The 26114-nt window shown below is 36.3% G+C and overlaps 1 protein-coding gene across 1 annotated transcript in view; it reads left to right on the top strand.

Annotated features, from left to right (window-relative positions):
* Window positions 1-26114, top strand: part of Nipped-A (Transcription-associated protein Nipped-A) — a 936100-nt gene that overhangs the window by 618197 nt on the left and 291789 nt on the right. Inside the window, exons 42-43 of the mRNA XM_090393977.1 lie at window positions 1901-2055; window positions 13042-13208. Of these exons, the coding sequence (XP_090250103.1) occupies window positions 1901-2055; window positions 13042-13208 (322 nt within the window). The remainder of the gene's footprint in view (window positions 1-1900; window positions 2056-13041; window positions 13209-26114) is intronic.

Genomic DNA, 26114 nt, shown 5'->3' with positions numbered 1-26114 from the left:
GGAAGGGGGTGAAAATTAGATTTTTCTCTCAGAAAGCAGCAATGACTGAGCAGAACAGTTTGCCTGTTGAAGTAACAATTCTAGTATGAATGAGTTTAAGAGAAGGTATGATAGCTGTTGTGGATAATGTTGAGCCTTGCTCAGTTAGGCTTTGACTTGCTGGCTGTCTCTGATGGTGATGATGCCATTTTGATTAAAGTAAGGGAGCCAGTAAGAAGTTAAAATTGTGCTAAATAACAAACCAGTTTAACAATTAATAATTTAATTATCTTTGAAGTATAAGCTACATTGATAAAAGTGCTAACATAAAATTAATAAATTCACCAAAATTATAGGCAAGTAATTATATCTTTTAATCAAATTTACTACAGTTTTAGCCAAACCTGCTATATGAAAATGAAATCATGGAAAAATATGAAAAATCAATGAAAAATAACATCAGAAGAAATGAAATTTTTAAGAACAGGTTACACCAAACTAGATAAGAAGAAATTTTACAAGGACACAAACTAACTTGATGAACAATAGATAATTGTATAAAAAAATAGGAAGCATCATGTGATTAGAAGTCATAAAGAAAAGAAACTTTATACACTAATAGGAGATAGAAATGTAGGAAGAGTCTTAAAAAAAATAGTGCAAGACTGGGACAAGCCACCAGGCCTAATACCATGAAATGACATGGTATTAGGATGACGATGACAGTTTCTTAATCTGTGTTATACATAATGTCCAAATGTTTTCATGTTAAAACATGACATTGTTAATTTGAAAGTCGGAAAGAATCCATGTGCATGAGAAATTTGTTTTTGCAATGGTATTTTTATTTATTATTTACCATGTAACTCCATTTGATAGCATGTCTTATACAAGCACCGATTGCTAATGCTTATGATGAAACTTTTTTATACATAACCTATTGGAAAATAGTAACATCTAGGCTCACTTATGACCAAGCTTATCTTAGATGCAAGCACATTTTCCCCTCTGTGAAAGATGATGTGTGGAAGGAGGTGTGTGTGTATACACACATGTACATTAGTTTTACTTCAACCTAGATAAAATGTTTAAAGAATTCAGATAGTTTGCATTTATTCAACACTGAGTCAATCCCTGACATTTGAGGAGTGTTCTATTCAGATCTCAAGACATTTTTGATTGCTTTCTGTCATGCAGATAATTCATTGCACCTGCATCTTCACACCCAAGACCAGACCATGATTAAAAATAGATATAAATCCATTTTTCAATTCTTTCAAGATGCTGTTCGTCAAAAGTGGTGCATTCTGCACTGCAATGGTGCACCATTCCATGTGGACTCCAAGTGTTCAAAAGATAAGGTTTCAAGGAATCATGTATTTATACAACTGATGCAAGACAACAGCATTGGTCCATTCCCAAAAAATCATCAGACCTTCATTGAACAGTGAAAGAATTGCTGATATTGCAACATACTGTCAGGAAGATTGTACTTGGAAAGAAAAAACTCAAAGCAACTTTTCTTAATTTCATTGATATAATTGTGGTTGGCCAGGTAGATAGTGTACTCATTTCACAACCAAGAGGCAGTCATTGTAATCCTACAGTGCGGCAGATGTGGAAAGCCCAAAGTAGTGTGGGGAGGTGAAAGATTTCTGGAAAGGATTCCTGCATTGTTTATCCCATTGCTTGCCCATTAATCATGTACTTTAAGTTTATAATATTTTGTGGGCTGTAAATCTGTAGTAAATTCCCATAAAAAATAAATGATCATAATAGTAATGAATATACATATGTCACTTTTAATGCTTGGCTTTTCTACTCTGAACTATCAATAGTAATAAGCAGATCAAAAAATATATTTGCATATTTTACATCATTTTTTATATTGTGATTTCTCTCACCCCACCCCATTTTGTAGGTGATTCGATCTGTGCATAATTTGCTGTCTAGGCTGATGAGCATATTTCCCACTGAGCCAACTACATCAACTCTTGCATCAAAGTATGAGGAGCTAGAATGCCTCTATGCATCTGTTAGTAAGGTTGTGTACGAAGGGTTAAGCAGTTATGAGAAGTAAGTGCCATCAAATTTGAAGTTACTTTACTAATATTGTTAATAACTGTACAGATTAAACGTTTAAGTTAAAAAGTCAAATATAACTTTATAACAAGTTTTCCAATCAGGTGATGAAGTTTATTTCAACTGTAAGGAGCAATTACTTGAATATGTGGTCACCATAAAAAAGGGGAGGTGGGGGAGGGGTCAGTCCATTCATCTGTCAAGTTCTTATCTGTCCAAGAGAGATTGTCTTAATGTTATATCTGAACCTATGGTTCATGTTTTCCTTTTGTAATCTTTGATAAAAAGAGATTTATTTATTCGTATGGTCAAATACAGCAAAATAGGGCTATTTACATCTATTACAAATCAAGTTTTAAATTGGACAACCATTACACTGCTTCCTTTGCAGCCTAATGTAATTCCATTATTCCCCCAAGAAACTGGAAAATTGGACAGACTCCACTATATGAGACATGGTTTGTGGAGCAGAGCATCTGTGAATTAATCTTTTAGTTTAAAAGATTAATTATTGTTTTTAATTAATTTAAATATAAGGCTTTTTTTTTTCATAGGTAGATGAAAGATCTATAAAGACAGCTCATGCATTTCTGGTTTTCTTGAAATGCTTTTTCAATATCTGTTGTAATTGAGAGGATCTGATCACAGCAATCTCATCCAGGTCTGAAACCCACCTGTTTGGGGAGTAAAATACTTTCCAAGATGGGGGTAATTCTTCTGAGAATTACTCTTTCAAAAGTGTTTGTAAGAAGTGCAAAGGAGAGAAATAGGTCAGAAGTTCTTTGGATCATCAGGCTGTTTCCGAGGTTTTCAAATGGCCAGGTTTTTGATTCTTTCTACTGTTTGGGAAATTTATCAGATTGAATTATTGTGGAATAAAGTGCTGCAAGCCAACCCAGTGCACATTCTCCCAGGTTTTTTAAGAACTCTGGAAGGAGACCATCAACACCAGGGACGCAGCTATTTTTGGTTAATTTTAATGCTTTTTCTGTTCTGTTGTGATATGATCAGCTAGGTGAGATGATTCTTGACTTGAGGTTAATATACTCCTCAGAGACTTATTTATTTCTTATAAATTATATATTTAGTTTAATCCTTTATCCAAGTGTAAGCAAACAAGTTTCCACTTGAAGTATCTTCAGGACTGGGGCAACTCATGGTAAAGATGGTAAAAATTCTCATCACTTGCCTTAGTATCTCCAATAATGCAAAGCACATCTTGCAGACATCTATAATGCTATGCATTAAGAGAAGGGGCCACTACCCAGACCAGTTTCGACCTTTATTGAGGTCTTATCAGTGGGAGCCAGACCTAGTGATGGTGGTGATACCAAGGTGGAAGTAATGGAGAAGTCATATGAAGTGAAAAAAAACTTCCATCATCCTCTAATCCAGAGTAATTTGATAATAAGGTGTAACACCTTTTGGCAACTCGTATAAGTAAATATGACTTCTCCATTACTTCCACCTTGGTATCACCACCACTGGGTCTGGCTCCCACTGATGAGACCTCAATAAAAGTTGAAACTGGTCTGGATAGTGGCCTTTCCCTTAATGCATAGCATTATACATCTCCTCAAGGAGATGTGCTTTGCATTATGGGAGATACTAAGGCAAGTGATGAGAACTTATACCACCTTTACCACGAGTTGCCCCAGTTCTGAAGATACTTCAGATGCAAACTTGTTTGCTTAAACTTGGATAAAGGATTAAACTAAATATATAATTTATAGTTCTAACCAAGTGAAAAACTTCCAACAACTTATTTATTTCTCTTTTGGAGTTTTTGGTGGGCTTTATTTTTGAAGTTTTCAGTAAGCACTAAGCTATACTTTTCTATAATTTCAAGTCACGTGAATTGTCGCGACTTGGGATTTTTGAAGTGTAGTCATAGAGGCTGCCCCCCCCCAGTTTGCAAAGAAAATTCCAGTTTTTCTAATATGAAAAGCTGGAATATTGTTTAAGAAGATCATCACATTCTTTATTCCAGCATGGGATGTATTCTTTATATACTCACAGGGGGATACTCTTTTGGGCTGTTGAAATTAATAGTTTGGTAAAAGTCGTGATTTTCAAGTAAGGATATATATACAGGGTGTTCGGGATAAATTTGACATATTTATAATTAATTATATTTTTCCGTAAGTTACATGTATTAACACACACTTCTCTTCATTTAAAAGTTTGGACCCTTCTTCATTCATATACAAGATGTCAGAAAGGATGGATAGCTGGAACCCACCTGAATCATGGAAGAGAATAACTTGTATCATGATGATTCGTGCCCGCCATCAAAATAAGGATATTACGACTGCTGCCCAATGCTCCCTGAATACAGTAAAAACAATCAGGCATGAACTAGAGACTTGCAATGGTGACTACGAGGATGTAGCAAGAAGAAAGATCCCTAGCAGACGATCTGATTGCGTTCGTACAGCAGAATTCCTCGCAAATCTGCAGGAACAGGTGTTGAAGAACCCTGGCATTGGAATTCGGGCTTTGTTCGTGGAGTTGCTAACTGTAGTCAAGCCCTGGATAACAAGGGTAGCCAATGGTAGGCCGTATGTATGGCAGCAGGATTCGGCCCCTTGCCACACCTCTGGGAAAAGTCAAAAATGGTTGTCTGAAAATTTCTACGACTTCACCAGTCCAAATGTTTGGCCTCCAAACTCCCCAGACCTTAACCCCATGGATTATTTTGTATGGGGTGCAGTTGAAAAAGACACCAATCGCACTTCCAGTAATACAAAAGCCCAGTTAATGGATAAAATTAAAACAGTTTTTGCGGCCCTTCCCAGGGAGACTGTAGCATCGGCTTGTTCGAGGTTCCGAAGCAGAATTGAAGCTGTGATCGATGCTAATGGTGGTTATTTTGAGTAAATCTTGTTGATAGTATTGTAATTAACTCTGCCTGTAATGTTTTTTTGTCAATTCATTAAATTTAATAGATACAAAGATTTTCTTTTTCCTTACGAAACTGTCAAATTTATCCCGAACACCCTGTATATATTAATGATTTCTTTCTCTATTCTATTATATATATATATATATATATATATATATTTTTTTTTTTTTTCCAGTCTGTATTGTTCATCTAGGTAGAGGAGTGCTTTTGAAAGTAGAGAGGATGACCTCTATTTCAAGTATACTAGGCAGTGCTGACTTTTGGGAAACTGCCTTCAAAACTGTTAGTGACAGGAGGAAAAATCCTGACTGCCCCTTGTTTTAGAACACAAATCAGGAGTTTACTTCCTATTCCATCTTGCTGAGTTGAAGGTATCAGGCTGTTTTGCATCAAACACCAGATGCAGTCCAGCTCTCTCTGCTCATGTAGCTAACTTCTTTCCCTTGTCATCATTTTGAGAGTATTCCCACATAGTATGGTGGGAATTGAAGTCACCAACTATGATGCTAGGGTGAGATGGGATCAAGGAGCAAAGTGTTGACCAGGTTTTAGAAGGGGGGGATTCTACACATTGTAGATTGTTATGTTTTCTAATTTTATGCCAGTGTATAGTTCATTACCTGGAAGAATGGTGATAGAGTATTTTAGGCAACGGCGTGTGAATATAGCTATTCCATGCTTAGGATGATTTATTATTATTACATGACACCTCCAGGGAGTCCAAAGACTCATCGAGGGAGGGTACCTATTCTACAACTCTTTGTCTCCACCACCAACTACAACTAACTGCAACTACACCAATGCCATCTACCACCTGCCACCATCATCATCACCACTACTATTTCCACAGATAGTCACAAACATCCATGCCCACAGCAGGATTCGAACCCGCAGCCTTTTGGCTGGAGCGGATATGCTAACCATAATTAAGATTCCTGGATACAATTAGGCTGTATCCAGGAATCTTAATTCTATTTGTTGTTGTTTCAGAGACATGTTTCCTGCAATGCTAGAATGCTTATGGAATTATCAGCAGCCATTTTCCCCAATAACGTACTTATAGCTCTCGACATTCCATCAGTATTAAGCTGGAAAATCCAAAGGCCCTGGTGGTCGAGAGAAAGTATGCAATTTGTAGTCTGCTTCATCCTGGTAGAGGTTATAGTTTGGAGACTGTAGCTTACTTATCATGAATTGCTCTTTTCCTGAGCAGTCTACACAAAACCCTTGTTGCTCCAGGTGATGATCGAGCCGACATGTAAACTTCTCATATCCCTGTTCATGCTGAGTAACCAGGTGATGGCATTAGTTTCCCATGGCAAGCTATGGTACTCACAGAGGGGGACCAATGTGAAGGCTGCCATCTTCTCTAGAAGCACCCTTGGATCAGAATGCATTTTTTGACTGCAGCTCTTTTTAATGAAATGATCATATATAATTATTGTTGCCTACCTTTGCTGTATTTTTGGCAATTATGATCTTTGATATTTGAAGTGGAGATTGTAGATGATTAATAAATATGATATTAATGATAGGTAGATTAGTAAGGTAGAGCTCCGTTGAATCTTAAAATGTAAAACCTGAGATATAAATATGAATTTAAAGGATAAAAAATATAGGATAGATACTATTAATAGATGGAATGTAGATGAGAATAAATTTGGAAATGAATAATGTGATATTAATGGTAAATACACTATAAAACTTGTAAAAATTAAGAGTGAGTTGGCTGCAAATATGTTTGCCAATTGAGAGTCCAAAAATTTGTGGGTTAAAATTATTTTTGAATGTTAAGTAATTAGCTGAGATTATTAGTTTTATTAAATGTAGGATATCTGAAGGTGATAGTTTTGTGTACAGAGAAAGGTTGAAATTATTTTGTAATAGATTGGACAACATTCAGTATTATGGGGAAGTCAACATTAGACTTTGCAAAGTCATTTGACAGTATGCTGTACAGAACTGTAGATCTAAATTGTAGCAATTGGGGATGAATATGCAACTAGTGATATGGATATTGTTATTATTTCTGTGAAGAACACCCTGATAAGGAAATTGAATATACACTGCTGTCTAAAACCTAAGGACAAGCACTATTTCTGAAGATTACAACCACAAATTCAAACAAATCAGGTTTTAGCAATTTGCATAACTGATGATTTCAAATAGAAAATGGGTACACATTCCATTGTTCAAATTATGCACAAAGGGGTCATGTGGTAGCACTCAACAGCATAAAAGTCAAAAGCCTGCACTAAACAAATTGTGTTCAAAGGACGCTCTTTTCGTGAAGGAATAATGTCCTTAAAGACATCAACCAGATGATTTTACGTGGGAAAAAATTATTGGAAAATTTGAAAGAGGCCACAGAATTATTGATATTGCCAGAGAGCTTGGAATCTCACATAGCATTGTATCAAGGCTCTGGCAGTGATTCAAACCAGTGGAATGTGTTCCAAATGCTTACAAAGAGCTCACTCTACCATGGAGTAGGAAGACAAATTTTTGGTTATAACAGCAAAATGTAATCAATACACCACAGCAGGACATCTGCGACAAGTAGGCATGTATGCCCAAAGGTCTAGTCTGCATCCCTTTATATGCAGCTCATCATAGAGCACATTTTCAGCAGTGTTGTATCCATATGATTTGGACAAGACACCAATGGACAAATTATACCCTTTACAGATGAGAGTTGTTTTAGTTTTTTCTCCAATTCTAAATAACACTTGATCTGGCATGAAAGTGGCATACTACTTTCATGCCAGATCTATCCCTTTCAAGAACAAGAATGTTCTTGAAAGGGATAGATCTGGGGGGTCATGGTATTGTGAGGCATTATGCTTCTGAGTCAGTTTGTCGAAACATTTGTCTCTTAATTTTGCTCTAAAAATGAAGCCCTTTTCAGATTATTCTACATAAACTAGTCTCTTTTCTCTACATTGGAAGGTCCAATATCACACGTCAAACTGCCATTTGTCCTTTTGTTGTGCACATTAAAGAGACTATGGAAGCTATTGGAATGAATGTTGACACAACGTTCCCATCACCAAACAAAAGAACATTCCTCCATGACAGGTTTGCACCCCATCCTGTAACCTCTCTTGTTGACTCCAATTGTGAGCAAACAAAGTTGCCCCAGTTCTGAAGTATTTTCAGGATTGGGGCAACTTGTGGTAAAGGTGGAGTAAGTTCCTTATAACTATTTATTTATTAATACCCAGTGCCCTGATGCAGTGTGACCTTAGCTGTCCTTGTGCCATAAAACTGCAACTTGATCAATCAATAAACCAACCTGGCTGAAATCCAAACTGAAACTACATCTGGATTTCAGCTGTCCACATCCAATGCCCAAACTACACACTTCACATTTCTGTTTGTCAGAGAGTGGTTAATTTAGAATCTTCTGCTTTCAACCTTCTCTGGCTCAAATTTTCTTACTGACATTTAGTAACATTATTGGTTGCATGTACTTGTCTCCAAACACTGATAATCATTCAGACCTCTTCACATTCCTTTCCATGTAACTTGACTGTCTGCAATCCAGCTGTCCAAATAGTGAGGTCATAGCCAGCAAAGGTTGGTCGATTGGTAGAGCCTCTGCTACTAATAGCTCAAGGAAAAAGTTAAGCAAGTGTGAACGCAGCTAGTAGTTGGAAGGGATTCAATCATTTGATGCTGTTGGCACACCCCCTGGAGGTGTCACATAATAATAATAATATTCCTGGGTGATCTGACCTCAACATATACAATTCCAACTGGCTCCTCTAATCCAACCCCACCAACTAAGCTGAACTAGAAGCAGAAGTTTTTGCTTTAAGTAACGACTTAGCAAAAGTTGTACATCCACCCACTCGAATTCTTGACACATTTCACTCTCCAAATACTCTTGATCTCTTTTTGAGCAGTTCTCCTTCCAGATACACTGTAGTGGTCACCTTTCCTTTTGGCAACTCAGATCACAGTCTTGTACAAGTCTCCTACATCACAGAATTCCTCTCCTCCAACCACTCTCAAACTTGCATCCTCTGGCACTAGAAAGGAGCAAATTCGGATAACCACCAGTATTTCCAGTCCTCCTTTCCTTGTTCTGACTCTTGTTTCTGCTCATCTGACCCTTACTCCTATGAATGAGTTACAGAAATTATTTTCATTGGCATGAAGATCCTCATCCCCAATTCAACTCATAATCCTCATCTGCTTTGCAAGCCCTGATTCAGCTGAAAGTGTATCAAAGCAATTGAAAAAAAAAAAAATAGAAATAGCTTACTGTCATGTGGCTCGCTTCAAGAACTCTAGCCCCTTATACTCTGCCTATATCAAAGCACATAACATATGCAAATCAGTTTCTCGACAGATTCAAATCTGATTTCAAAGACCAACAGTAAAAAAAACTTGCCTCCTGTCCAAATGGAAACCATGCCTTTATGGTCCCTCGCTAAGGCAGTTGCATGCAACTTCTGCTCTTCCACCTCTCTCATATCCTGATGGCTCCACTGATACTTCACCCAAAGATAAAGCTGACTTCCATACTGCATTCTTTTCTTATAACTCTTGCATAGATGAAAAAAGGAAATCATAGAATGCCATCATATAATCAGCAACTACCAGTATAGATTCTACCATTCAAGATCCACAGCTGATCTTGTTATAGTTTACATCATTCACTGCTGGACACGTGCCAGGAAAAGGTTCAGAGGAAACTTGGGCTCTCATCCTCTATATTTCCAAAGATATGCGTCATCATGACGGGCTTAAGAGTTGCCATCCTCTGGTCTTCCTGCAACTCTCTATATTTGAGCAGCCAGCATTCTTTCTGGTCATTCTCTGTGAGTCATAGTAGAAAACTCCCTGTTTTGAGCTTCGCTATCAATGCTGGAGTGTCTCGAGGCTCTATCCTATCACTTATTCTTTCTCCTGTTCACGAATGACCTACTCTCGATCACCATTAATCATGTCCACAGCTTTGTATATGATAGTATTCTCCACTCATCTTACTCGTTTGACAAACCATGCAGTACTCTGACATCCCAGGCTACAAAATCATCTTACAACTGTGTCTTAAACATTGATCTTCATTGGGATAGGACAACTTTGTCACATTCAATGCCACCAAAACAGTCTTGCATTTTCTCTTGCTAAAAAGAAAAAACAAGACTTTTCTTTGGTGGTAAGACTAACTTACCTCCACTCTCTCTCTTTCTCTCTCCCTTGCATAAACACATCACATCCAATACTTCTCTTTCATTCAAGAGGCTATTTTACACCCAACCAACTCTTAACTGTATGCATATTTGTAATCTACCCGTGCTTGGGTTGGTACACCTAAAACTTCCCTTTAAATCCTTGATGTTGTCCTGTCTAGAGGCATGTAGTTAGGCTTATTGATGATCCTTCACAGATTCACTTTAACCTCTATCTCATAGACACAATGTTTCAGCACTGTGTCTATTCTATAGGTATTTCCATTGTCACTGCTCCAGTGAATTGGCAATTATCATTCCTCCACTTTCTTTTGCACCACCTGTTAATGCAAGAGCAGTAGCTGCCCAACATCCCTTTACTGTGCAACTGCAAATACACCAAACCTGCTTCTCTTTGTCTTTTATTCCATTCACCTCTGAAACCGCCTTCATTATGGACTATTCCCAAACCAATAAAACCTGCAGCTGGCAAAAAAAAAAAAAAAAAAAAAAAAATTCTATCTCAGTCCACATCTGCATCTTACATGGCACTGATGTGCTTATACAAGTCTCAAACTTTTCATGTCTTGTCTTATGCCTTTTCACAAACCATTGAGGTTCTTTAGCTATGGACTTCACAACTGCGACCATCCTGCAATAAGGTTGTTGGCCCTATGTCTCACCGTGTGTCCTGTGTCTATAGATTTGTGTTCACAGGGCCGGTTTGCCTATTCTGCGGGAAGAAAAACCCCATTTTCCATGTGAAAAAACTTCTTCCCTACCTCCATATGAGACTGACTAGCTCACTTTTAGTCAAAGGAGACCAGATGAAGGTTCCTCATCTCTTGGATGAGACTCGAACCCAGGTCTTTCTGACCAAAGACTGTCTATACTGACTGAGCCATGGAGGCTCCAATTTTCATGTATAGGATCAATATTTAAAAAAAAAAAAGTTCATAATACTGAATGAATGGCTTCACCTCAAATAAATTTAAATGCATCCTGGACGCTTACATGCCTAACCCCAAGAACAACCTTTACCACCCTTTACCTGTCCATGAAGTACCTATCCCATACATCACAGGCATCTTGGAGGCAAATGCAAAGATCCTGTAAAGATATAGTTTAGCACCTACATTCTTCCCTCTCAACAAAATCTCCTGCTTTCCATCCACAAAAGAAAGTAGCCTCTCTTTCCTTTCCCTGGTGTTTGCCAGGTTCATTGTGAATGCCTCGGATTGTATTTTAGACAAACAGTACATTTAGTTGGTTTTCAACTGAATGTATATCATCAACAATAAACTGAAAAATCTAGCCTTGCTCAGCATGGAGAGAACACTGATCACAATATTCTCTGGTCTATAAATACCTTTTACATTGGTGCTAATTTGGGTTTGAGAGGCTATTTAATGAGAGTGCTTGAAGCACTTTTACACTGCTCAAACTTAAATTGGAATGAATGCCTACCTATCGCCAAGATATGGGAAAGTCTCATCCTTATAAATGGCCATGGCAAACCATAGTGTTGTTCAACCCCCCCCCTTTTTTTTTTTTTTTTTTTAGTGTAATGCTGTGTCATTCAATTATTTATATAAATTTTGTTAATTTTTTTTATTTCAAATAATTTAATTTTAGTTTTAGCTTTAATTGTAATTGTGCTTGATTTTGTAACCACCCATATGGTGGCACTCCAGCACATGACTCAACTCTGTAAATAGAATAAACTTTCCTTGTTCTAACTTCACCTTGTGATTATGCTGATGCACTGATGATGGCTTGTTAATTTCTACCCAAAATGTTTACAATCTTAATTATTAGACTTGTTAATTCATGTAATATTTCTGTTATATTATATAATTGGCAGAACACTAGACTGGATAAAATGTTATGATCCAGAAGTATTGTAATATAAAATTAATATTTGTTGAAAGTTTTTCCACTTGGTTATACTATAAATTAAAGATGCCAAGAAATTATATTCTTGGTTTAATCCTTTATTCAAGTGTAAGCAAACAAAGTTTGTGTGTGAAGTGACTTCACGTCACTTGCGTTAGTATCCCATAATGCAAAGCACACATCCTTATGCACATTATAATGCTGCGTTATAGGAACGGTCACTATCCAGACCAGTTTATACCTTTATTGAGGTCTACATTTTATGACTTCTGCATTACTTCAACCTTGGTATCACTTCTGAGTCATTGTGCTTTGCATTATGGGATACTATGGCAAGTGATGTGAAGTTGTTAGCTTCTATACACGAGTTGCCCAGTTGTGAAGTTACTTCATGCACAAACTTTGTTTGCCTACACTTGGATAAAGGATTAAACCAAGAAAATTTCTTGGTATCTTTAATTTATAATTTACGAAATTAATAATAAAGGATGGACGGCAATAAAAAATGAAATTAACATATTAAAAGGATGTGAACAAAACAGATTAATTAAAAATTACAATAGACTGGAACTTTGGAATGAAGAGGAAATTTTGGAACACTGTAGAAGAGATGGAGAGGTATACTCACTGGATATCAATATCTCAATATTGTCCAATATCTTCTGCATGAAAGAGAAAAAAAATTGTAAAATTAATAATGTACTAAAAAATAATACAGTACTTCCTTGACTGCAAAATGTATTTGGCAATCCTACAAACTGCAAATTAGTTATATGCAACTTTCATGTTGTACAAAATCAACACCACCACTTAAAATCAGCCTCCAAATACTGTAATAATTTTGTGGGGGAGATGTTTTTTTTTTTTTTTTTTTTTTTTTAATACTTTCATATTTCTGAAATATGAAAAAATTGTTTAACTTTCATATATCTGCGATAGTTAATGAATTAAACATTGCAAAAATCTTTTTTTTTTTTTTTTTTTAACTATTTTCAGGTCCTCACCAGCATCCCCAACAAGTCTGTTTGGCACATTAATGATACTGAAAGCAGCTTGTGTGAATAATCTCTGTTATATTGATCGACTTATTACTACCTTTATGAGAGTATTACAGAAAATGGCTAGAGAACATCTTAATCCACCAACATCTGAGACCAGTCCTAGTATGTATTTTAACCCCTTTTTTTTTTTGTAATTTCACTGTATTCTATAATGAAATTATATTGAAAAGCATAAAAAAATTTTCCTCTGAAGAGAATAGATAGACAAGCCATTCATTTCTATGAGCTAAATTGGAATATTAGTTTAAAATTATATTTCTACTCTCCAGTTTTTTTTTTTAGGAATCCAAATTAAAATGTTGATATATTACTTGCATTTCATATTCTGGTACCCAAAAAACCAAGGACGAACTATTTTTTTACCTGTATATGAAAAGGTTTTCATGACTACAGCCAAATGTCCACATAAATTTATTGCCAGCATACTAATAAATCATATTACACAAAAAATATGTTATAAATTTCATACAAATTAAATTGCAATATATTTTTGGCAAAAGTTACAAACTTCCTAAGGTGTAGTTTAAGAATTTACGCACAGTGCTTACAGAATACTATGTGGAGAGACATTTCAGTATGGATTATGGCCACCCTAAACTGCCGTGCAGCTCTTACGTTGTACCATGCTTACCATCAAGTGATTCAGGAGTTCTTAAGACAAACTGGTCCACTCCTCCTTCAGAGCCTCGTTTGTTTTCTGGAGGAGAATTTCGAGCACCAATGCATGTCCATATTGTGTCTCAAACATGTTCTATGGGGTTGAGATCTAGAGAGCATACTGGCCACTCAATTTGATTAATATCCTTGATGTCCAGAAGTATCTCCACTGCTCGTGTAAAATGTGGTGTGGCATTGTCATCCACAAAAATGAATTCTTTGCCTGCAACACCATGGAACAATCGAATATGGTGTTACAGAACTTCATTGCAATATCACTCACCAGTCAGTCCCTTTTTCTAGCACTTGTAGCTCGGTGTGTCCAATAAGTAATTTTTCACCAGCAACGCTGTATCTATCCCTTTCAAGAACATTCTTGTGATGGTAAGAAGTACCACTCTCACACCAGATTAAGTGTCATCGAATTAGAGAGAATCCTAAAATGACTCTCATCTGTAAAGAGTACAATTAGCCTATTAGTGTTTTTTTGTCCAATATATACGGATACGACACCACTGAAAACATGCTCTACAAATATTAGACTACGGGCATATAGGCTTACTTTTTGCAGATGTCTTGCCACAGTTTGTCTAGATATCTGTGTACATGTGCTTGAATGGAGCTGACCTGATGTGGTGCACTGATTACACATTTTGCTGTTATAACCGAAAGTCTGTCTTTATGCTCCATTTTGGAGTGAGTTTGACCTCTTAGCAAACATCTGGAACACATTACATTGGTTGGAAATTATTATGACATGACACATCCAGGGAGTCCAAAGACTCATCAAGAGAGGGCATCTACTCTACAACTTTCCATTTCCACCACTCAAAGAACCAACTACAGTGAACTGCATCATCCACACCAATGCCATCTACTGCCCACCACTACTAGTATTTTCACTGACAAGCACAAACATCCATGGCCACAGTGGGATTTAAGCCCACAGCCTTTTGGCTGGAGAGAGCAGATATGCTAACCACTCAGCCAACCAGGCCAGTGTTGAAATCATCTAGAAGAAATTTATTTTAAAACAGTTCTTTGGTGTACATATAATTTTACCATTTACATAAAGAATTGCAAACAATAGCCTTGAATCCAAATTAATTTTTGGTTGTTGCACGTTCAGAAACCTTTTAATGTTGCCAAATTTTTCGCAACCCCCACATATGGTTACGCGACCCCATTTGGGGTTGCGACCCACAGTTTAAGAAGCTGTAATCTAGATGATGTCTTTGAGGCATTACAAGACATCCAAGTTTGCAACTTTATTCCTTCATGAAAAGAGATTTCTTCAAACACAATTTGTTTAGAGCAGCCTTTTATCATGTTGAGTGCCATCATGTGTGCCTACTTTCTACTCAAAATCATCAGTTATGCAAATTGCTACAAGCTGATTCGTCTGAATTTGTGGTTGTATCCTTCCGAAATAGTGTTCATCCTTAGGTTTTGGACACGAGTGTATGTACCTGGCTTTGGAAGCCTTTGCCTGCTTTTTCAGCATCATTTAAGATATCACTCAAAAAACTGATGCTATTTTTGATTAGTATGGATTTATGGGTTAATAAAAATAAAAATCGTGTCACTTGTTCTTGTGAACTTTTCCTTGAAATATTGGAAACTTCTGTATTCATTAAGACTTATTGAATTTCTTCATTTATCAAAGTTTAATGGTAAGCAGATGCAAGAGAACTTCATGCATCACGAGGGGAGGATAATACCATTAATCTCATTCTCAAAGTGACCATTTTTTAGTCCCGTGATAGCCGGCTTTAGTTTTAACTATCATAAGAAATTAACAATATTTCATGAAGCTGCATCTGTTAAAACTGCTATCATTTTTACCACACATTTTCCACTGATATCCCTATAGTTAATGTGTGTTATGAAGGATAATATGGGATGATATGCTAATATATTAACTACCACTGTTCTGTCACCTTCTTTTTTTTTTCATTCAATAATATTTCAAAGTAATTACTTCATACACCTAGAATATCTTTATCTTCATTTTTCTTGAAATCGAATCTTCATCCTGTTTGGGTGGGGAGTTCGATCTGAAGAAAAGATACACTAACCATTCAACCAACCAGGCTATCCTCTGTTTAAAATTGTATCAGAGACAACACAAAGCCCTAAGATTCTAATTTTCTTCCATCTATTGTTTAATAAAGAGAAGTTTTTGACTATTACGTTGAACTTAAAATGACTGCCTCTCAGATTTTTGACAACTTAGTAGAGCCATACTTGTTGAAGTTTGAGAGAATGTTTCATAGCTGCTGCTGATTTCAAAAATGTTCTCTCTCTGACTTCTACTGGCCACAATGTAGCACTTTGGTTTTTTCCCCCATGGTAATCCTATTTGAAGGGGTGTCTAAAGTGTCTTCTGCCCAGTCCTGACTTGCTTTAACAATGGTAGCAGAATGCATTACTATATTTCACCAAAGCAGCTCAGCAGATATATTCCTCTCTGTCCATAGTAAGCAAGGTCTCACATACAGAACACTTCATATACTTGTGCATGTGATAAAGGGTAGTATTTGTTTTTATGTGAATGGATGAGAATTGCTAGTTTGATGCATTGTTTCAGTGTAGTGTGGAGCTTATGTGTATTAAGCACTCTGGTTATCTTTTCAGATGTTTCCTTAACATATGGATAGTGACAGGTTTGCTGTGGTATTGTATACACTAGATTGTATTATCTGTAAACATTTTAATATGTGTGTGCATGCATGTGCACACTTCGTAAAATTTTAAGCTGCCTCAAGTAAATTTAGTTTAACTGTGGAGTTCTTTTCCATCTAGTGAGCAGGGTCTTAATTCATCAAGAATTTTTATATAGAGATAAAAAAAACAATAAATTTATTTTTATCATTTGTCTCACAGGAATTGAAATAAAAAAACATGGCCGTGCTCACTAGGTGGAAAAGTTGCTGGTTTTTAATCACCAGCAACTGGATTGTTATGCCTGTTGTGATATCCACCATATATTTCATCTTATTAGCCTTCAGTTCACACCATATGACCTCAAACTCACTGCTACACAAGGACATTATCACCATTATTTGTTTGAGTTTCTATCCTAAATGGACCCAAGTCATCTGATATCCCTGATATACTCCCCTCTCCTCTGATATCTCTTCTGTGCTTAGTAGAAATACTATACCTTTTACATGCAATTCGGTGTTCCACAGATGTGGGAAGATAGCTGACAAGATTCACCATTGAGTATCCAAAATGATAACTGGCCTGCGGTATTGTGCATATGATGACAAAATGAGGTAAGGTGGTCTTCAAAGTTTGAGGAAGAAATGGAGGAGAGGAGATGAAGCATCATAGAAGGTTAGTAAGAGGATCTTTAGACACAAGCTAGATTTTGCAGCTTTTGGATGGTGGTGGTTGAACTAAGGGTTATGGAGACTGGCTTGAGATATCAATGAGGTTGATTCACTCATTACTTGGTTTAATGGAATTAACATAGCACAGATAAAGAATTCAGTATGGTGTTATCAAAACTCTTGTCAATAGAGCCTCCCTTACAACTATAAACTCCTTTATTCACCTTATTCAGTGGTTACAATGCCATAAAAAGATCAACAAATTAAGTGTTCCTCGCATCCCTCTCATCAAGCAGACTATAATAATGCCATCATTGTTCCCTATATCTGGGACACCTCAGAAAAAAAAAGCCAGAACTCTAAAAGAGAGATCTCATTAATCATTTACACAAAAACACGAGGAATAAGTAATACTATTTATTTAGATAAAAGCCAAAATATTTCACCCTGAAAATTATAGGCCATCTTCAGTAGCTGTTATCAGTGATCACAAGGTGACATCAACAATGGATTGATTGGAATCAGAAAGAGCTGTGTGATGTTATACCATCAGCATAATGGTATAACTGAGGAAACATGGGTTAATCATCAATAACTGGGAAAAAAATCGTGTGTTAATTTGATTAGACGTTCCCATATTTTATATAAAGCTAGGTAGTCATTCCGATTCAAGTTTGGGCAGTGGAGGAAGGCCTTAGCACTCTCTTTAAACAAATGCTCAAATTTGTATACTAACAATGAAGAAGTAAGCAAGTTTCAGACAAAGAATATTGTGGTCTGTGTCTATTCTGTGTTGAGCTAAGCAAGATTTGTCAGATTTCTTGTAGTAAATATAAGATTGATGTTCTTGTATTTTCTTTTCTATTGAGCATCTAGTATGTCTAAAGTAGGATAGATGGCAATCACAAAGAACTTGGTATGCACCAGGGAGAGACAGAGAGGAGCATTTATCTTTTGAAGAGGGAAAACAAGTTAATAATTTTTACTTTTATTGCTTGCTTACTTATTGATAGGTATAAAAGTAGCCACTAAATTATATTTCTTCAGAATTCTGGAAATCTGTTCTGAGATGCCTGAAATGTATGGGATTGGAACTCGATGTACTGTTTCTCTGCTATTTAAGTTAGGCTTGTAGGAATCAAAGAGATGTTTTTGTAGTCCTTTTTTTTTTTCGACAAGCCATTTAATTTCACATATCATTTGATGTTCAGAGTTTTTCCTGTAATTGATGTGGAGTAGAACAAATAGAGTTCATTCGGTTTCAATGGTTACTCCAACACTCCTCTATGGAAGTGAATGCTGGAATCTCAAAAAGGCTGAAGAGAAAAAATTATTAGTTACTGAAATGGGTTGGCTAAGAAGATTACTTGGAGTATCTCTGCTGGATCGACTAAGAAACGAAGACATAAGGAAACGACCAACTAAAACAAGTCGGTCAACTTAAACGATGGTTTGGCCATGTGACCAGAATGGGAACAGAAAGACTACCATCTAAAGTCCTGAATACAACAATGGAAGGTAAAAGATCCAAAGAACGGCCCAGAATTAGATGGATAGACAAAATAAAAGAGGACCTGAAAACCAAATCGCAACAAGCGATACCAAACTGGATGACAGAATTGTTCGGACTCTCCTGGGACAGACAGAAGTGGAAAGAGTTCATTCGTCCTCATCATAATCATCCACATAGATGATAGTAGAGAGAAGAAGAAGAACAAATAGTGTTTTAACATGCTGAAATCAAGTTTTTATAACTTCTGTCTTTTGAGAAGGTTGGTGTGCAGATTGCCGAAGAATGTAGCATCCAGTGAAAGTAGTTTTTGATACACTGACGTGAATTCACCTGATGGTGAGCAGATGAGAAAAATATCTAGAAAGGATAATTTGTTGTCTCTTTCAATTTCCATTGTGAATTTAATACATAGATGCAAAGTATTTATAGTAGCTAAAAATGTTGGTAAAGTTTCTTTATTGCCAGGCCACACAGCAAAAAAAATGTCATCTATATACCGAACCTAAAAAGAAGGTTGTTGGTATATGGATGCAAAAAGGATGTCTTCTAGGTGCTCTAAATAAAAGTTGGTGAGAGAGAGCGCAGGACAGAGTGGACCATGGCAGTTCTTTCCACTTGCTGTATTCATTCCATTAAACCCAATAATGAGTTTAAGCCAGCATATAAGCCTAAATAGTTGTGATTTTGGTTTTTTTCAAGGATGCAGTAAACATTCTCTGAAAACTGAGATTATGTTACTCATTTGATAATTTTCATACAGAATAGTTGGGCTGCTTTGCAAGTGGCAGCAGTCTGCCTTTCGGTGGGGATTTCTTACTGTAATATGTTCCATTTATTTACCTTCAGGTTCTGAGTCAACTCAGATCAACCTTGGTGATCTCGTAGGCATGGATTGTGGCAACTGCCACAACTTATGCCTCTTAGAGTGGCTTTAATGGACATGATATTCTATTTGTTGGGAATGGATATGGTCATTTATTGAGTTTATGCTTGACAATAATGATCTCTCTCTCAATAATTGATGCAATAAATTCTTTCATATGCTCACCTAAGCATATTCAGCAGTAGATCTTTTACATTTTTCTCCTATCTAGAAACTGTTCTTCCACTGCTTGTCTGAGATGTTGAATAAAATGTATATATTTAGACAATCATTTCCCTGTTGTTGCTTGCCTTCGTGGACTTCCAAATGGAAAATTGACCAGGCTGAATGGGATATATTTTCCCATCTTGCAAAATTTACTGCTGAGGCAGTTAACATACCTTATGAATGAAGCAGTGATATATATGTAACCGATTATATTTTTCAGCCAGTGAAGCTTCATTTCCAAAACTATCCCCTTTATTTTCACTCCATCTAAAGCCATAGTGGAAGCCTGACATACCAAACTAGCCAAAAAAAGATCTAAACAGATTATGGGGTATATTTCAGAAGCACACTGGCACATCAAATCTCATAGCTTTTAGATATATTTGGCCATATCGTGTTATGTTAGACATCAGAATCAAAAGCAGTCATGAATCAAGTTTACATCATCCATCAGTTATGCAATCAATGCAAAAGATTTATGAGATAAAATCCAGAAATGGAAGTGTAGATACAGACACCATTTATCTACTGTGGAACATAATGGATGTGTAGTTATTGAATGCAAAGCAATTGCAGACACACTTCAGGAGAAAGCTTTGCTGGAATCTCAGCAACAGCTGATATACTCCTGAATTTTTACTATTGAAAAAACAAGAGAAATTGTTATTTATCTTCTCTACTAATGAGCTAGACATCCAGCCATTTGTTAAGGAGAAACTGAAAAGAGTACTTTTTTTCTCTCATGCCACTGTTTTAGGGCCTGATGATCCACCATGTTCTATGGATCTCCTTCTCTTAGTATACAACAGAATTATTCCCAAGGGGGGGGGGGGGTTTCCAGATTAATTGCATAAGTCAGTTTTCGTTACTGCTCCTAAACCAAGAAAAAATCCAGCATAAGCAATTAATTACTGTTGCTCTGACAGATGTATTTGAAAAGCATTGGAGAAAATGTTTGACTGCTGTGGTATTTAGAAAGCAACAATCTTTTCTTTAATACACAAAGTGACTTTCATGGATATCATTTGGCATATGGTCCATCTGGTTTCAGTTATCTTTTATCTGGAGAAAGCTCATAAAACAGCTGAACATTCTCTTTCTCTCTAGCTGAATCTTCATGAGAAGCACATTACTTGTGTCATATATTCTAGAAGAGTGGCTTCCCCATGGCTCTGCCTTACATGTGACCCTCTTTTCTAACATTGCAAACTGATTAACTTCCTCCTCCAAATAGGAGTGTTCTATATACGAGGTTGTTCTAAAAAGTTCTCAGTCTAATGATGAAAAAACGAATTTATAATTTCAAAATTATTATTTTTCAACATAATCTACCTTAAGACTAATACATTTATTCCAGCAATGCTCCAGCACCATTATCCCGTCCCTGTAGTGTTTCTCAGTAACATCTGCAAAATACTCCTTTACAGCTCTTTACATGCTCCTTTACACCTCTTGATTCGAAGAAAAACGCTGTCCAGTGAGTAAGAGATAAAAGTCAGAGGGAGCCAAATCTGGGGAATAGGGTGGATGTTCCAACAATTCGTAGTGCATTCATATTTATGAATTTAGGGACACAAACACACGTGTTGAAAAGATTATTTTACTGATTAATAATAAAATAATAACTTGACGTTTCGATCCCTGTATTGAGGCCATCATCAGAAAGATACATGTGTATAAGAACCAAGCTACATGCTGTTGCACTCTATACAGGTAAATTACATTTACGTGGTTAACTAATCTTTTTTCATAGCCTGCCCTCTAGTGATAAAAAAAAAAATTACCAATAAAAACTACAATAAACTCTGCTAAAGTCCTCAAGTACTAGGATTCTTCTGGAATTATACAGTTCATATTGTTATATTACGATTCTTCTGGATTTGTACAGTACAGGTTGCTATTGAATGTTCGGGGGGGACACATCACCAAGACTTCTTGTGTTGAGATTTTTCCTTGTGGTTGCTATGAAGGTTGCAGATGGGTCCTCCACATTCTTGGAATGGTTAGACCATCATTTTTATTCAGATTCAGATCATGTTTGAGCATTTCATAAGCTTCCTTGACTTTCCGCTCGAACCAGGTTTTGGTGCAGTGTAGGGACTTGGTACCTTTCCAATCAGTTCTGTGGTATGTTTGGAGTGCATGGTCAGAAAGGCCGGTTCTTCCAAAATGGAGGTATTTTATGTGTCGTTTGTGTTCATCCTTCCTGATTGGATGGTTTGCCCTGTTTCCCCTATGTATGGTATGTTACATGTGCATTGTATTTTGTAAACCCCTGGGTGGGCTAGGTGTGGCAGAGGATTCTTGGAAGAACTGAGTAGATGTCTTAATTTTGTCGGGAGTTTACAGGTGGTTTTGATGTTGTATTTGTGTAGTGTTCTTTCTGTTTTTTCGGAAATGCCTCTAATATTTGGTATGGCAATAGCATTCTTGGAAAAAAAAAAAAATTCATAGTGCAGATCCCTTATTTTCCCATTGCTAAAACATCTTTGTGGGCAGGTGCATTGTCCTGATGAAAGATGATTTTTTATCTTCTGCGAACCGGGTCTAGTCTGGTTAAAAGATCGAAATAATATTTCCTGGTTATTGTTTTACTCTTTTCAAGATAATTAATAAACAAAATGCCTTTAGCATCCCAAAACACCGATGCCATGACCTTTCCTGCTGGTGGAACAGACTTTGTTTTTCTTTGGTGCTGAACAACTGGCTTCTGTCCACTGTTTTGACTGCTGTTTGGATTCTGGTGTGTAATGATGAATCCAAATTTCATCCATAATAATAAATCAACACACAAAATCAATAATCAATGTAAGATTGTACAACACTATATTCAGTCCTGAAGATATTTTCAGGCGCAAACTTTGTTTGCCCTCACTGGGATAAAGGATTAAACTAAATTTATCATAGTCTAACCTAGTGATAAATAAACTTTCAACATCTTTCTCTAAATCCAGAGTAATTTAATAAAAAAAAAAAAAAAAAAGATGACAAACTTTTTGGCAGCTCCTATAGGTAAAGATGACCTTGCTACTGCTTCTGCCTGGTATCTCCAACTCCGGGCCTGGCTCCCACTGAAGAGACCTCAATAAAGGTTGAAACTAGTCTGGGTAGTGGCCCATCCCTTAATGCATAACAGTATACATATCCACAAGGAGATGTGTTTTGCATTATGGGAGATACTGGGATAGGAGTGTTGGTAGCTTGCTCCACCTTTGCTATGAGTTGCCTGGTGTTGTACTACTTACCCAGGTTACTACACTATATTCAGTCCTGAAGATATTTTCAGGTGCAAACTTTGTTTGCTCTCACTGGGATAAAGGATTAAACTAAATTTATCATAGCCTAACCTAGTGATAAATAAACTTTCAGCACAAAATCAGTTTTACTCTTGTTAAAACGCACCAAGCACTGTTCAGAGATTTTCATGCAAGTGCATTTTTGATCTACTATGAGCAAGCATGGCACCTATCTTGCGCAAAGCTTTTTCATTTGCAATTCTTCATGCAAAATATATCCTACATGTTCTTTTGAAGTGCCTAATAGTCTCAGCAATTTCATGCACTTTGACTCGCCGGTCATCCAATACCATGTCGTGCACTTGATCGATGATTTCTGGTGTTGTTACATGTTTTGGACGTCCTTCACATGAATCATCCTCTTGGCTGTTATGGCCACATTTAAACTTGGCAGCCCATTTCTTAATTGTCAAAAATGAAGGAGAAAGAGTGCCCATAAACTTTTCTGAACTTTGAATGAATTTCTGATACAGACAATACTTTTGCTGCTTCAAACAGCTGTATAAAACAAACTACTTGATAGAATGACTTGCAATTTCACATGGATGCTTATGACAGATGTACCAACTTAGGGAAAAAAATCTTGCTGATAGTTTTGCCACCAATGGTCGAGGCCGAGACCTTTTCAGACACCCTCATATTGATGGCATTAATTTCTGCCTTTCTTTTGTAACATGAGGAGCATTGAAAGGTAAAGACCCTAACTCAAGCTGTTTGCATGAATGTTTAAAACATTACCTGCAGTGAACATGTAGTATTTGTTCATAGAAAATATACACTCCATCATGCAGCCTCTCACTATACCAGATAAGGAATTCACTTACATTGGCATCAGTCTATGTGCAACTATTTCATGCACATTTCGTGTACTTTTTATCAGTTCTCTATACAGAGTTATAAACAGTTAATAAGAGCTCAGTTAATTAAAGGTGGTCATCCTGATAAGAAGTGCTATTATATAAATTTCATGTGATTAATCCTGAAATTAAGCATTGGCAGTTTAGTGTACATAGAAATAGAAGAGTGGAAGTTGTTTTTGTTTGAATTTTCATACGAAGGGCATGGGGGGGGGGGAAGCTGAAAAGTTCTGATAAACACCTAGAACAAATATATTAAAGCAACTGATATAACCACAAGAAAGAACATATCTTAAAACTATTTAACACGTTGACTGCCGTAATGTTAAAAACTTTTGTGATTCCCAGGCCAACTTCTTTTTGTTTTACAATTTTTTTTACTTCTATAATAGGCCACCTGTTGTACATGTAGTTGAAGTTCTACTGCGCTAATTATATAAACCTGTTTACCAGGCCCCAAATTTCCATTACCCATAAGCATTTCATTTAGATATGAATCACGGGTGAACTATGCGGCCTGAAAGAAAAATCTTTATGCGAATCAAATATGATTCACGAAATGCATTGAAAAAATGTGGTGTGAATCGTATTTGATTCATAAGGCAGTCAACATGTTAACTCCTATGTTTCATCAAATTGTAATAATTTGTTCTTTTTCTTAGGGATATGTAAGAAGACATGTCAGAGGTTTCGAAGAAATTTGAAGACTCAGATGTGCAGGCCATTATCAATTTTTTCATGCTGCAACAAAAGTCCACAGCTGAGATTCACCCAACTTTATGTGAGACTTTAGGGGACTGTGTCCCAGCATATCCAACATTTGCCAGAGACTGGTAGCCAACTTTTAAACTGGGCATTCTGATACAACAGATGCCTGGTCAGGAAGACTTTTCACAGTGATCACACCTGAAAACATTGATGCAGTCCATGCAATGATCATTGATGATAGATGAATACCAGCCAAAAACATTGCAAAGATTCTGGGGATATCCAGCAAATCAGTTGGGATCATTATCCACAAACATCTGGATAAGTGGGTCCCCAAATGTCTGAATGCCGACCAAAAGAGAGAGAGATGTGTGCTCTCATCTCAAGAGATTTTGGATCATTTTGAGAAATCAGGTGCACATTTTTAATTCTTGCCAAGTAAATAATACTCGATAAGAAATTGTATTCTTATTTCATCCTTTATCCAGGTGTAAGCAAATAAAGTTTGCACATGAAGTATCTTCACAATATGCTTTTTGTATATATATTACACTTGTATCCTTATTACTTGCAAGTCTGCAAATCATCAGTAGAAGTGAACAGAATGACAGTGATAGCTAAAGGCAGATATTTTCTACCTGCCTAATTTTCAAAATTAGCAGGCAGTTAATTACTTAATACCATCTATTCATGTAAGTGAAATATTGAGGTAAGTATTATGATACTGCTCTCGAATTCCACTATAATCATGGATGTTATTGAATGTCTTTAGATGGAAGATGAATTTTATCGCCTGGTGTTAGACCACTGCCCCACTTTTTTGCAGGCTTGAAAAAGTTCAATGTTTTGACTCTTGAGCATGGTTTCTGGACTATGTAGAAAAATTTTTTTAAATAATAGTAATTGATAAAAAAAAAATAGAAAACATAAAAAAAAATTCTTAACCCACTCACCATACCAAATGTATTATTGCTTTGCAAATAGCCTTTCATGGGGTGGAAGCAACATAAAAAAAAAAATCACATTTATTTTACTGTTCAATAATTACAGAAATACATTGCATATCTGTACTACAATTAGATTAATTCATGTAAAAAAAAAAAAAAATACATATTTTGAAAAATTTCAATTCACCTTGTTAATTTTGTCTTTGAGAGCATTACCTGTTGAAATTGATATTTCAATAGGTAACACCAAGATAAAAAATACTTGGGGAAGTAATTTCATACATTAGTTGCAAAAATATATAAAAACAGAACAATCTTTGCTCTTTTAGAATAACCTTAAGATGACCTGCATTATTGTAGTTACCATTGTTAACGCTCAGTTCTGCTCTTAACTAGAATGAACGTCTTATAAAGAAAAACATACACTAAACAATATTTTGTATCTGTTGTTTTGATTTCTTCATGGTAAGGTAAATAAACACATAAACTGAAATCAGCTTCCCCCACATGATTTCTCTTTGTGGAGGTGCAAAATATTGGTTTTAAGAAGATTAAGATGAACATTGGGAAAATCAAGACTACCAGTAAAACCCTACAACTAT

Source organism: Typopeltis vanoorti, chromosome 6, assembly GCF_054136105.1.
Source record: "Typopeltis vanoorti isolate ZY-2024b chromosome 6, IOZ_Tvanoo_1.0, whole genome shotgun sequence".
Classification (NCBI taxonomy): domain Eukaryota; kingdom Metazoa; phylum Arthropoda; class Arachnida; order Uropygi; family Thelyphonidae; genus Typopeltis; species Typopeltis vanoorti.
The sequence above is the reverse complement of the archived record's forward strand: the minus strand, read 5'-3'. Positions and strand labels throughout refer to the sequence as shown.